The following is a 12,564-nucleotide window of genomic DNA, read 5'->3' as shown; positions in this document are numbered from 1 at the left end:
GCTAAAGTCACAAAAAACCCTATAAATCGTCTGGATTTTTTCTTAGATTAGGGTTAACTGGCAGGTAACAGAACTTATTTGTTCAGTTTTTATGTGTGCAAATCTCAACAAAGTAGTAGAATTTAGGTAGCTGGTAGTATAGCAAATAATGGGTACGTCTTAAAAGTAGCATTTGGAGGCTTTTCTACTTGTTTCTCAAGCTCTCTTCTGATCCACCAGGACAGATTTACTGGGAGGCACACCTGGCCCTGTACTGGGTAAAACCTAAACCTGTTCCTGTTAGGGTACAGCTACAGCCATTGTGCTATGGCACATAATCCATGCCTTTCTGGTCTTCAAAGAGAAAGTGAGAGTAGTTGTGGATACTAGTTCATGCTTCTGGCAGAAAAAGTAGCTGGTCCAAAACAACTTGAGACTTAACATGCAAGATCTGGAAAGTAGCTACTATGTGATATTTGGACTTCAACCTGTGCTCACAGGAATTTCTATGATTATGGTTTTGATATCAGCCAGATGTTGGGGGAATTCAGATTTTATACTTTGGCAGGACAGAATAATTCAACTATGTTGTAGATTAGTTGATAATGAACCCAGGAGTAAACTGTGAAATTTAGTTCTTGAACCGGGATTGGATAAAAACACTCCAGTTTAGATGTGCTTGTGGTTTGGACCAATATCTTGCAGTCAGTTTTTGTCTTTTTGTGACTCTAGTTTTAGGTACTAAACTGTAAACATGACAATGTCTTTTTACTTAGGAAGTTTGCTGTATGCCTCAGTACTAAATACAGGATCTTTTGCAGGTCTTCATGTGAGGAACAGTTAAACAAAAACTTGTATGAATAAGGCACTAGTAAATGTTTGCAGCAAACAACAATTACAGTCTATATTCTTTAACAATAAAACTGTTCTGTTTAGGAAATTGCCTTTAATATGACAGTTACCAATGCCAGTTAGAAGGGGCCTAGAGAAAGTGCATCTTTTGGGTTATGCCTGTGAGGTTTGGGAGAAACCCCTGAATGCAAATCCCTGTAAAGTTAGGAAATAGCCTGTGCAGTGGTGATACTCAGGAGAGCGGAAGCAAGAGGAAACTAGTTTAGACTCTGAACCCTGCTAAACTAGTGTGAAATCACTGTAATGAATTTGCTTCAGATTTACTACAGTGGTAGAAGGACCTGAAGCCAAAATCGAGGCTGTTGTAGCAAATCTAGTTAAACAGTAACAGCGTTGGCCCAAGCCAAATAATTGGCGATAATCCCCTTAGACAGTTTCAAAAAATAATCTGGTATTTTAAATTTCCTATTTGCTGAAGTCCAAGGATGCACTTTGTCTTTTGGCTAATGTAATAGATCAAGGCCTTCTGTACTGCTTTGGAGCTGACACCATTCTAAACAGTTATTACAGTATTGATCCATACTTCATACCAAATGAAATTTGAGTCTGCCATTCCATTTATCGGATAGCTGGCCAGTATTTCACATTGAAAGTTGTTCAAAACCACCCAAATTCTTCCAATGCATAAAACTAAAACATACTGCCACTTTTAAAATGTACTTTTATGTATCTGCTCTTTGAGGGGGGTCATTGAAGCACCAAGAATTCGTTTATCTAGCCAATAATATTTGTAAACTAACAGATCTTGTTAGTATTCATGATCTGCATTTTCCTAGGATCTGTCCAGTAAAACTATTTTACTATTCATTTGTTATACTAAATCAGTCAGTGATCAGTCTGATTTCATCAATAAAATCCTGTTTTATAAACAGACAGCTTAGCTTTACTGTCTGACAAATTTCTGTTCCACTCAGATCCTCCATTATTTATACAAGATGTCATTTACAAAACAACACATTTTCAGGATCATAATGCAAGAGGGAATAAACCCCCTACACTGATTGATTACTGTATATTATTGCCATTAGGTGCTACAATTAACAACTCCAGAAAGTGGTTTTTTTTGTTTTATGTAAGTACATCGTATTAAGTTTATCTCAAACTTTAAGATCACCCATCCATAGGGACCTCAGACACTGTACAACTGTCTCAACCAGCTTTTAAAAATGTGGTGGGCTTTTTGTTTGTTCATTTTGTGGGGGTTTTTTTGACTCATAAGACTAAAGTTATTGGTGGTATAACTCAGCTGAAATTTTCACCAGAAATTAGTCTGGACTTATATTAATTTCTTAAACAAAACAAAATATCCACAACAATTAAGTGCTGGCGATCTTTCTCCCATACTTGCTATACATACTCTAAATTATATACAGAAGGAAGAAAACCCAGAAATTTCTCCTCACAAGGATCTTTCCTCATAGCAACTCAGAAAACCATTTTCTTTTTAAATAGTTGTTTCTTATCAGTATGTCGGATTATATACTTTGCTGTGTGTGTGAGACTAATACGTGGCATGTGTTTATCTGAATATCAGAAAATGTTATTGACATTGGAGCTGTGCAAAATATTTTCTGTAAAAGTTGATAATCTTAAAAATTTTTTGTTTTATCATTATTTTCAGTAAGATGATGTAAATCTTTGCAATTGCAAAAGAAACAAAGATTCTTTGTCAAAAGTGTGCCTTTTGGGGTCATAATTAGTCTTGTGGGGTGTCTCTAGCTGACAATTTGAAGTTGTGCATATGTTGATTTATTAGAATTTCCTAAGCTGTGCTTACCTTAAAATAAATTTTAATTATTTACCTTATAAGTGTAACCTATGTTTTGAGAGTCAAGGTGGGTTTTTGACTTCTTCTTAAGATTAAAGTAATACATTGCAACGTGGTTAGGTTTCTTTCTCTTTTTGCCCTCTGCTTTTGAAGTGTGCCAGCAGGAAATGAGAAGAAAAGTCATCATTTTCGAAAAGGTTCTGTGAATATTTAACGAAATGCAGAATGCAGTTTGCCTTCATGGCTATATTTCTTCAATGGAAGCAGAGGCATAGTAGTGAAACATTTTTATTTTGAAACTATGTATTACATCTCTGACTGGAGAAAAATCTGTCATCAAACATTTCTGTGTATTTCTTCAAAGAGTAAATTCACACTTTCATAGAACAGTTGCTTCTTGGTGCAACTGAGTTGTGATTGTAGAGGCACACTTTTGACACCAACTAAAAACTGTGGTCTAAATTAAAGCATCACTTTTCTGTCCATGCAGATGTATTTACCTATATGGATGACATTTTAACAAAAAAATGTCATTTCACAATTTTTATTTCTTTTTAAAGTAGAAGTTAAGAAAGCAAACTCTTCAGGTGTAAAAAACAACAAAATTACTAGGTGATCATTTAACGACAATTATTGCATGATTTTGCATAACCCCTGACCTTTCGAAAAAGCAGTATTTGATTTTGAGATGTGCATTGGTTTGATAATGAGTCATCACATATCTGCTGACTCACAGATGATAAATATTTAACTTGGGGAAGAAATCTTCTTGAGATTACAAAAAAATCAGTCCTAGGTTTTAGCTATTAATCCAGAGATTTTCACTGTTAGATGAAATGCATGTAATTGGAAATAACTATTCTGTTGAAAGGAATCCACAGTACTTTGATAAAAAAATCTGAGAAGCTTTAGGGAATATGACAAACTTGATGAGGCCAACCCCAACCCCTCAAAAATTTCTCATACTGTCAGGAGATGAATGAATTACGAGTCCTGTAACTTTAATGTATTTTAAGGCTAGTTAGAAGACATGGAATAGTGATACTCAAAGTAAATGCTCAAAACCAGGAAGTATTTTTATGACTAGGTAGTTATTTAAAGGGAATTATTTATATGGGTGAAACTTTGCTTAGTCCTTTACATTTTCTATTACAGTAAACCTACCATCTATTTGTATGTCAATAACAACTGATCTTAGAATGCCATTTCATAGCTTGAATCTTCATTTTGCCTCAAGGTTTGTTCTAGCCAGGTTGGCAATTGGGAAAAGTCCTAAAACAGAAACATTGACACATGCTGATAAATTCAAATGTGGAACATTAAAATTCACATGGAAGCGGAAATGACATTCAGTGTCAGAAGTAACAAATTTGAAAGTCTTAAATAATTCATATAGAGAATATAGGTTAGACAGATTTAATATAAGTGTGCTTTTTCCTAAAAACACCCCCCCCAAACCAAACTTTTTTTTTTCTTTAAGTCTTTTGTCTGTAAATATGAAAGAAGGCTACACCCCAACATAATTCTTCATTGCAATACTAAACGGTAAAATAGTCTTTCTAATTCACATTGCTCATGGCAGTCTTATTTGAAGTTCCTTTAGTAAGTTTGTGGTTAAAGCAGTTTGGGATTTTTGTTGGCTGTAAACTTTTGGCATAATGTGAATACCAGTCCCTTTCAAAAACGGCCTTGAGTTGCTTAATGATGCTTGTGCTGTTCCCCGCGTCTGCTTGGTTGATAACAAGGCCAGCTCCAGCATTCTGCGTAAAAGCATTTCCTACCCAATCAAAATTACCTGCAAGCAAAGGCAGGAATAAACAGTGAGTTTCTAACATTAAAAAAAAGAACCAAACAAAAAAAAATTATCTCCCTAAAGGCAATCCAGGATGAAACACTACCATTTTCCCCAGTGCAGAAATGGAAATCAGTTGTTGGGGTTTTTTTAACACTAGCAGGGAAGAAAAAGCTCCAATACATACCATGCGTAGCGAAGATTGTTCCTGGAAGTTTTAACAGCTCTAAGCCTTCAGAAGTGAAAACAGCTTCTTCTATTTATTCAAAACTAATTTGCTCTTCCTTTCACAGCTATTGTATTATTACTCCATTTACTTTCCTCACTGGCCTTTTCAGTCCTAAGAATAATTTTTTTTTGATGGATAAACAATTTCAAGTTCCAAACTAATAGATCTTTTACAAGTTACCCATTGATAGATACTCTCTGAGGAAAGAAAAATAGATGTTACTGGTTTATGCCAGTTATTACCACCTTTGTCGAAATCTAATGTAGCCAATTAGCACATTGAATCCTGGGGATAGCAGGGCAAAAAGGGTAATTGGACTAATGGAAAACAGGTAAACCAAGTGTTTCAGTTACTTCTTTTTATTTCACTAAAACTGTAGGTATTTTAATATAATTATACACTTAATTAATTAACTAAAATTTAATTAATATTAATAATATAATTGTACACAGGATGATAAATTGAAGCCTCATCATAAAGGACATTTTTTCCTATGCTTTCAAGTAAAAGATATACCAGGTCCTTAGCATCCATTTGTATTAACTTCACAGAGCTTTGATAATTTCTTTTATTTATATGTAGCTGAAGATGCAAGGACAATGGGAAAGAAAAAACCCAACTTGGCTAAGAATCTAAGCTGTGTAGATGAGTTCCAAGGGACTGAGAATTGATCTAGCTATGTAAAAGAATTTAAAATGGAGTGAAAAAAACTATTTCTGGGAGGGGCAGGTGGGTATCATAAAACCTTCTGGAGATGAGGGAGGAATGAGCTGCAGTATTTGATGTAAAAAAAAAGATTTGGATAGGTTATGAGGTGTGTGTGTTTCGAGCCCATCAGGGTGGGCTGTTCGGAGTAGGTTTTAGTTGTGTCTCTACACAACTTGGGATTGTCCCACTGTTGATGTGTGTGGGCCTTGCTTTTGGGTTGCAGCCTTTGCCCTCCCTCACTGCCTCTGCCCTCACGGGCAGTCAGCCCTTGGCAGTGCATCTGTAAGATCCCTAAAGCATCGAACTGCAGCAGACCACAATGCATGTCTTCTCTCCTGGCTTTTTAAAATGCCATGAGTTGCTTTTGAATTCAATAGTGGTTTTCTGATCCCATAAGCTTATGCACAACTCAGATTTTTCCAAAGGTAGTTTTCAGCCTGCAATCAGTAGGCATTTGAGTGGTAGTGAACTTTTGTGAGGTGCCATATAGCACCTTTACTTAAATACATCTTCAACCCAAAATACCAGTTAGATATGTACCTAATGTTAGGAGAGTGTCTGAAATATCATTATAGTAAATGGAATAAGACTTTGGATGATGAGGATGAATGGCATCTGTACAGTATTTGCCAGGATTGACCATAGCTTTAGTGATCACATGGGGAAAGGAGAACACTCCATCTTCATTGGCTTGCAGAACCAAGAGAATATGCTAATAATGTACATTAATATACCTGCTTCATAAATTGTGTTATATTTGTGTTTTAAGATACTGAAAACAGAATGTTGGTCTTGGGAAACTGATTCGTAGGGGAAGAAAAAGTTTTAACTGAGAAGAGGCTCAAAGCTCAGTCATCATCCAGATTCCCCGAGAAATGAACTATTATCTTCACTTAAAAAACATTATCAGCTATAGACAAAAGGCCTTTGGATACAAACTCGAATTTCTTGAGATGTGGTTACTTACCAATATATGCAGCTCCATCAGTCACCATGTATTTGTTACGATTCAATTTGGGAAGGGAAGTGTTCTTCTGTTCTTTAAGAAAGCAGGCACTCTCTTCCTCAAGGTCAAAGAATTTCTGCCATAAAATAGAAGGAAGCACAGGTTAATGAGAATTGCTCTACAAGAGACAAAAAAAATACAGTCTGTTCTCTAATCTTTATTGAAAATGAGTTGGCGCTACAGAACAGCTTGAGTTTTTACTGCCAAGCAGTAACTAATAAAATGCCAAGCATTAACTTTAATAAAATGTATTTCTAATGAAATTTTCATAGTTTGTGATAGTCCTGCTTTGCCATTCTGAACTATACAAAGTATATGGCTACTTCATGCTAAAAGCAATACAGTGCCAGGTAGTAAAGGCTGTGAAATGAACAAAAACCCCCATCTTTCTGTTCTGCATGGTAAGAGCCAGGAACTTGTGTTTAGCTCATTTCCTCATTTTTCAAGGGCCACTGGGGTTTGAAGTCTGCTTCAGGATCGGGATTGGCAGACACAGCAACAGCTGAATTAATACCTCTGCAATCACACATTGCATAGCTCCCAACAGGAAACTTGACATTTCAGAAACTTAGAAGCTTCTCAGCATTAAATTTGACATGGAGAGATCAAATTTTCCAGGCAACAAGAGGAGAATGCATCTGTTCTACCCTGGAGGGTGAAGTATGAACAAGTTTAATTTACTTATTTATTTATTTATCATTTTAGAGCTATATGCACTCCTTGTCTGATCAGTACCAGACAAAAACGAGCAAGAATACACCTGCACAGCTCAAAAATAGCTTCATGTGGAGGCTCAAGAATACCTTGTGCTGTAGATAGATGTCTGTTCCATGCCACTCCTTTGTGTTTTCCAGTTGTCTACAGACAGTTTAGTTCTAGGTCATAACTTCTGCAGGCCCTTTAAAAGCACACACCTTTCTCTGTTCAGCACCAAGCAGAGCTGGCCCCTTCCTGCTGCTCCTTTGAGAGTTACACCAGGCATTCGTGCACTCAAGATGCATTTACAGGGTCAAGTACAAAACTTAGGGAATACAGGATTTAAGGTCCCAAGAAACACAATGGTGAGCTCTTCACCTTGAGTCTGCCCTTTCTGATTCAAGCTTTAATTTCATGACCACATGTGGTTCAGTGCACAGGACAGAGCATCCCGTAGGTCACTCTTTGCCCTTTGGCTGTGTGCTTATAGCATTTAGTCCTCAAACAGCTTTCTACGTGCAAGTTCTTCCCAGGGATCATTTTCTTCAGAGTACTTGTATTGAGTTTGCAATCTCAAAACAGTTTCAGTTGAATCCAGTAATTATTAATGCTTATGTGAATGAGACTCCGAGATTCAGAAAATGCATAATGAGGGACTGTTTTCTAACTTCATTGACCTTGTTAGTTGCCCAGTATTTTCAATGTTTTTTGGCAAAAGAGAAAACACCCCACTTCTATACACCGTTACAACTCAGTGTTCACAGCTAGGAAATCATGCCCTGCAGTCCCTGCCATCCCTGCCCTCCACAGCAGACTGAAAACTTCACATGCAGCAGTTGGTGGCTGGCTTTGATCAGGACCCTGCCAGGTGTAACAGGGTTACAGTGCCCTCCTTCTAACTCCACACTTGCAGTTGGACAATACCAAAACTTCTATTTGCCTGGTCAGAGACCAGAAGAAATTAGGAGGAGATTCACATCTAACAGAGAAATTACATCTGCATCTCCTTCTCCAGGAAGACCATTGGCAAACCAGTGTACCCTGCAGCTGCAGCCAGCCATTGGCACTCACTGGAAACTTTCAAGCCAAACTGGTCTTTCCATAGGGATAAGAACAAAAAAAAAAAAACAACAAAAAACGGAAAACAATCCAGGTATATCACAGGGATGAAAAGCTAAATGAAAAATAAGAAGTTATTGAGTATGCTTTGTAGGACTTGGACTTACTATCCCCAAAAGAACAGAACAACAGGGGGATAGGAGGTCATGTGGTGCAGGTGTGTGTGGCATTTTGGTCAGAACATAGAGAGGTATTGCAGCAGCCTAGCAATTTTAAATAAAATTTCAATCAGAATTTGTAACAGGTTTCTCTTAAAATTTCAATGGTTTTATATATAAACCCACACAATACACATCTGCAAGACAGTATTTTGTGTACTGAGGTTAATCTTCTCATAGCCAAAGCAGAACTAAGAGGGAAAAGGAGAATTTTCAATAGTTCAATAGGTAATCTAGTTTTTACCTTGTTAACCTATTCTTTCTCCTCCATACACACACAGAGTTTTTTTTCATTTTGAACCTGGCTATAACAGATGAATACAAAAGAAATGCAGCTTTAAAAAGAAGTTGCTCATCTGACATGCTTTTTGAATTAAAAGAGTATTGAGATGTAGCCTATGGCACAGTTTTCAGTCAAAATCAAATTGATACCTGCGAACTCCAACGCTGGCTTATCACTTGTACCAAGGTTTATTTAAGGCAGTGGCTCACCCAGACCGGGAAATGCGATGCACAGCATAGAGGGAACTGACTTATTGTTGTACCTTTACAACTCTCTACAGCTGATTTTTTTCCTGGAACTTGTTTTTGTATTTTCTAACTGCAGAAACTCTAGCTGGACTATTTACCTAGGACAGATAGGTCGACAAGTAGGTTTTTTATCATTTAGTTCATGACAAGATAAATTCTGTACAAAAGATTTTACCTGCTGTAAATAGATGGCAATGGATATAAGTATTAGGTACCACTTGAAAAAAAATTTCTGAATACATAAATAGAATTTTGATGATAAATATGGACCAAGCTAGAAGTTACTCAGAAATGAAGTGGCTTAAATGGAGTCAACTATGTATGGGGGTTTTTTTACGTAAAACTACACTTTATGCTGTTTTTTTACAGAGGAAACTTACAATAACAACATACATTATAACAAAAAACCTTATTTCTAGCTATGCGTAATACCACTTACTGTGTGTATAACAAATAGTACTTCCTTTTTAGAATTGTTGTCAATTTTCAAAAAGCCAGAAGGATTTTACGGGATTGTCAATTTAGGAAATCAAAATAATTCAGCAGATTATTTAGAACTGTTACCTGGAAAAACAAAACAAAACCAGAAAGACCCACAAAAAAACCCCCAAGATCCAAGGTGGCTGATTTCCAGTGTGCCTCAACTTTATAAAAGGAACTGTATCACACTGAAAGTAGCACTTTACCATATATTCTGTTCTCTAATACATTAGTATAGTATTCTCACTTTCCGCTCCTGCATGTCTAATGTGGCCCCAGAGTGGTGTTTCTAGTCTTCTCAATTTTGAATTTGTACTCTAAATTTTAAAAATTTAAAGTCTTCATTATTTTTTCTTGTACTTCGCACTTGACTGAAGGGCAAGTAGATGCTTACACAGGTTAACAGTAAGGTTACATGAATGCAGACTAAACCATATTTTTGTGCTGTCAGATTTACTCATCTCACAATATAAACATGACCCATGGCCACAGTTCACTCTGTTGGCTTTGCTGTGAAAGACCACATGTGGTGTTTTACAATGGGCTCTCCATCACACCGACTGCCTTTTGGTACCACTGTATTTTTCTGTCTTAATTTTGAATTCTGTTACTACTAGGAGTGAATTATGTTCAATATATTACATTTTCTGATATTCAATTAAATTTAAAGACTTTGATACTAACAGAGAACAATTCTCAGTTGTTAAGTTTTCTTGATTCTTTTTTTTCTGGGGGGTGGGGAATATCTTATATTTCAAAGGAATATGGATTATACTTACAACTTTCAAACTACAGCTTGGAACTTCAGTGCAAATAGCTTTCAGAGATGAAACGAAGTTAAAAGTAAGGGGATCTGTGTCTCTTGAGAAACTTATGAGAAGCCGTACTTTAATACTTCGTAAAACTAATGCTTCTCTTATCTTCCCATCTAAATATGGCCAGTACCTGTGGAAAAAGAAGACAGTATTTGCGGAGAACCTTAAATTTGGGAGAGCCGCTCCCGTGCCCGAGAGCCGCAGCCAGAGGGCGCTGCTGGCCAGCCCAGGCACGGCGACACAGCGCTGTCACAGCTCGTGCACAGGGAGCTGGAACACTGGATCTCTCCCTGGCTGACATCCTTTGTTTAACCCCAATGCATTGGGACCGTGCAGGCTGGGGACTGGAATGCCCTCCGTAATTTCCTCCGTGGGGAACTGGGAGCTGCTGTGCAGAGTGCCTGCGTCCTTCGGGAGCAGCAGATGAGATGGGTCGCTTAAGGAGGATGCTATGTGTTTTCCTGAGGAGGGTTGCAGAAATTCTGCCAGGAATGGGATGGTGGGTACCACGGAGCTATTCTCACAATTGATAGCTAGGTTTGTATTCCTGACATTTGGTGGGAGCAGGTCAGGGCAGGCAGAATTAAACAAAGAAAAATGCATGTTTTCTACATTCCAGCAGCATCAAAGCATCTGGGCTAATGAAATGTGAGCTCCACTGTGCCAGAAAATAATTTAGAAGCAGGAACTGGGAGCTGGCAAGGTAGAGAAGCTGGGGCAGTGCCTCAAACACAAAGCCATGCTGTAGGAAAAGCACTGAAGAATTCATGTAGGTGCCTTCCGTGGATCTCCCTAGTCCAGCAGACTGCTGAATTCTTCCAGCATGAGAATAAAGTAAGGAGGAGTACAGGAGATTAACATAAATTGCAACACTGTAGTGCTTCTACATACTAACATCCTTTCCAACATACAGGCGAAATAGGAGGGATACGTATTGTGAAACTGAGGTTCCTGCAGCACTGCCCATGATTCTTTCCCTGTAATGGAGGCTGTACACAAGGAGTTTATTGGAAAAACTCTCTCACAGACTTAAAACAGTTTATGCTTGGTATCAGTTGTATGATAATTATTTTTTGAAAAAATTGAGCAGAACAGCTCTAAGCAGAAAAAGTACATAATCACATGCCTTGTTTGGCTTAACTGTGTTCAAATAAAGTGCATAGATGGAATGGCAGGCTTTGCTAGATTCTAAATTCATTCTGAGCGCTATCAAGACTAGGAGGGACCAGTGGATACCTGCCTCCTGAGTTGGATGGTTTTGATGCACTCTGGCTCCAGTTTTGGGCCATGAGTGTTTTTTAACGGTCCATCCAAACTGGCTGTTTAAAAATTATGTGGTTTCGTTTGGTTTTAGCAACTCTCAATTAACCAAAATGTGATATAATTCAAATGTTATCTATGCTGAATTGGGAATTTTCATTTACATGTGTATGCCAATAAGATAATGACATTTCCCACACTGTATACAAGTCACAACATATTATTTCTCTCTTAACACACACACACACACACTCTGTGGTCTCAGGATAGTCAATATAATAGTGTAAGAAATAGGATTAATGTATAAGCAGACTGCTATATTCCTGGGTCCCAGTCACTTGCAGATGGTCAGACTAGGAAATTTCTGATCTCCTTCAACAGGCAGATCCAAAGTTTAGGACCCAGAACTGGAAATGTCTTCTTAGGTCCCAATTCTGCTCCCATTTACATCAATGGCAGGACTCTCACTGATTGCAATAAGAGCAGAACTGGGCCCCAAGAAATGGGTGCACAGTAGTAAGTGATCTCCTGTGGGTTCATGTTCTCCAGCAGACCCTAGTGGCATTACGGTAACCAGCTAGTCCTGGACTTGGACACTCACCGTTTGGCGTTGGTGTCGATGACAATGGGCAAGTAGTCCATGACAGCAATGTACACAAACTGTTTGGCATCGTCAATAACACTGTAGATAGCTTCAATATCCAGGACTCTGTCCTTGGGGCAGAAGAGTTTAGGTGAATTCTGTGAAAGGAGAAGTTCAAGTATGGCATTAAAAATAATTGATTTATTTTCTCTCTCCCTCAGTCTTCTTGAGATGATAAGTAGTATCCATTATTTTAGTAGAGATTATTAACTAATGCCTTCAGCTGTCCTGCTAGAATACTCAAAGCTACAAAGGAGAGCTATTTGCTTACTTGCCCCTCAAAAGCCCCACCATTTAGATGTAACTGTGGGTAAAATGCAGAAGACACAGACTTCAAAACATCTGCTGTCATCAAAGAAGCTGTAATTGAAGTTACCTTTCAGAGAACTTTGTTCCAAAGAGCCCCAGGACGGGTTCTTATAAGATGGAGTGTTCATATGTTATTGCCACAGGAGCCTGATGGATCAC

The 12,564-nt window shown here is 37.8% G+C and overlaps 1 protein-coding gene across 4 annotated transcripts in view; it reads right to left on the bottom strand.

Annotated features, from left to right (window-relative positions):
- Positions 1-910: 910 nt before the first annotated feature.
- PLD5 (phospholipase D family member 5) overlaps positions 911-12,564 on the bottom strand; it is a 176,199-nt gene continuing 164,545 nt past the window's right edge. For all 4 annotated transcript variants that reach the window (XM_008640016.2, XM_008640008.2, XM_017740352.1 and 1 more), the window contains 4 exons: positions 12,055-12,194; positions 10,158-10,323; positions 6,356-6,470; positions 911-4,454 (listed from right to left, as the gene is read on the bottom strand). In XM_008640016.2, the coding sequence (XP_008638238.1) occupies positions 4,219-4,454; positions 6,356-6,470; positions 10,158-10,323; positions 12,055-12,194 (657 nt within the window). In that variant the 3' untranslated portion in view covers positions 911-4,218. The remainder of the gene's footprint in view (positions 4,455-6,355; positions 6,471-10,157; positions 10,324-12,054; positions 12,195-12,564) is intronic.

This window comes from Corvus brachyrhynchos, unplaced genomic scaffold (genome assembly GCF_000691975.1).
Source record: "Corvus brachyrhynchos isolate BGI_N302 unplaced genomic scaffold, ASM69197v1 scaffold31, whole genome shotgun sequence".
In the NCBI taxonomy this organism is placed as follows: domain Eukaryota; kingdom Metazoa; phylum Chordata; class Aves; order Passeriformes; family Corvidae; genus Corvus; species Corvus brachyrhynchos.
This window is presented reverse-complemented; position numbering and strand designations above follow the sequence as displayed.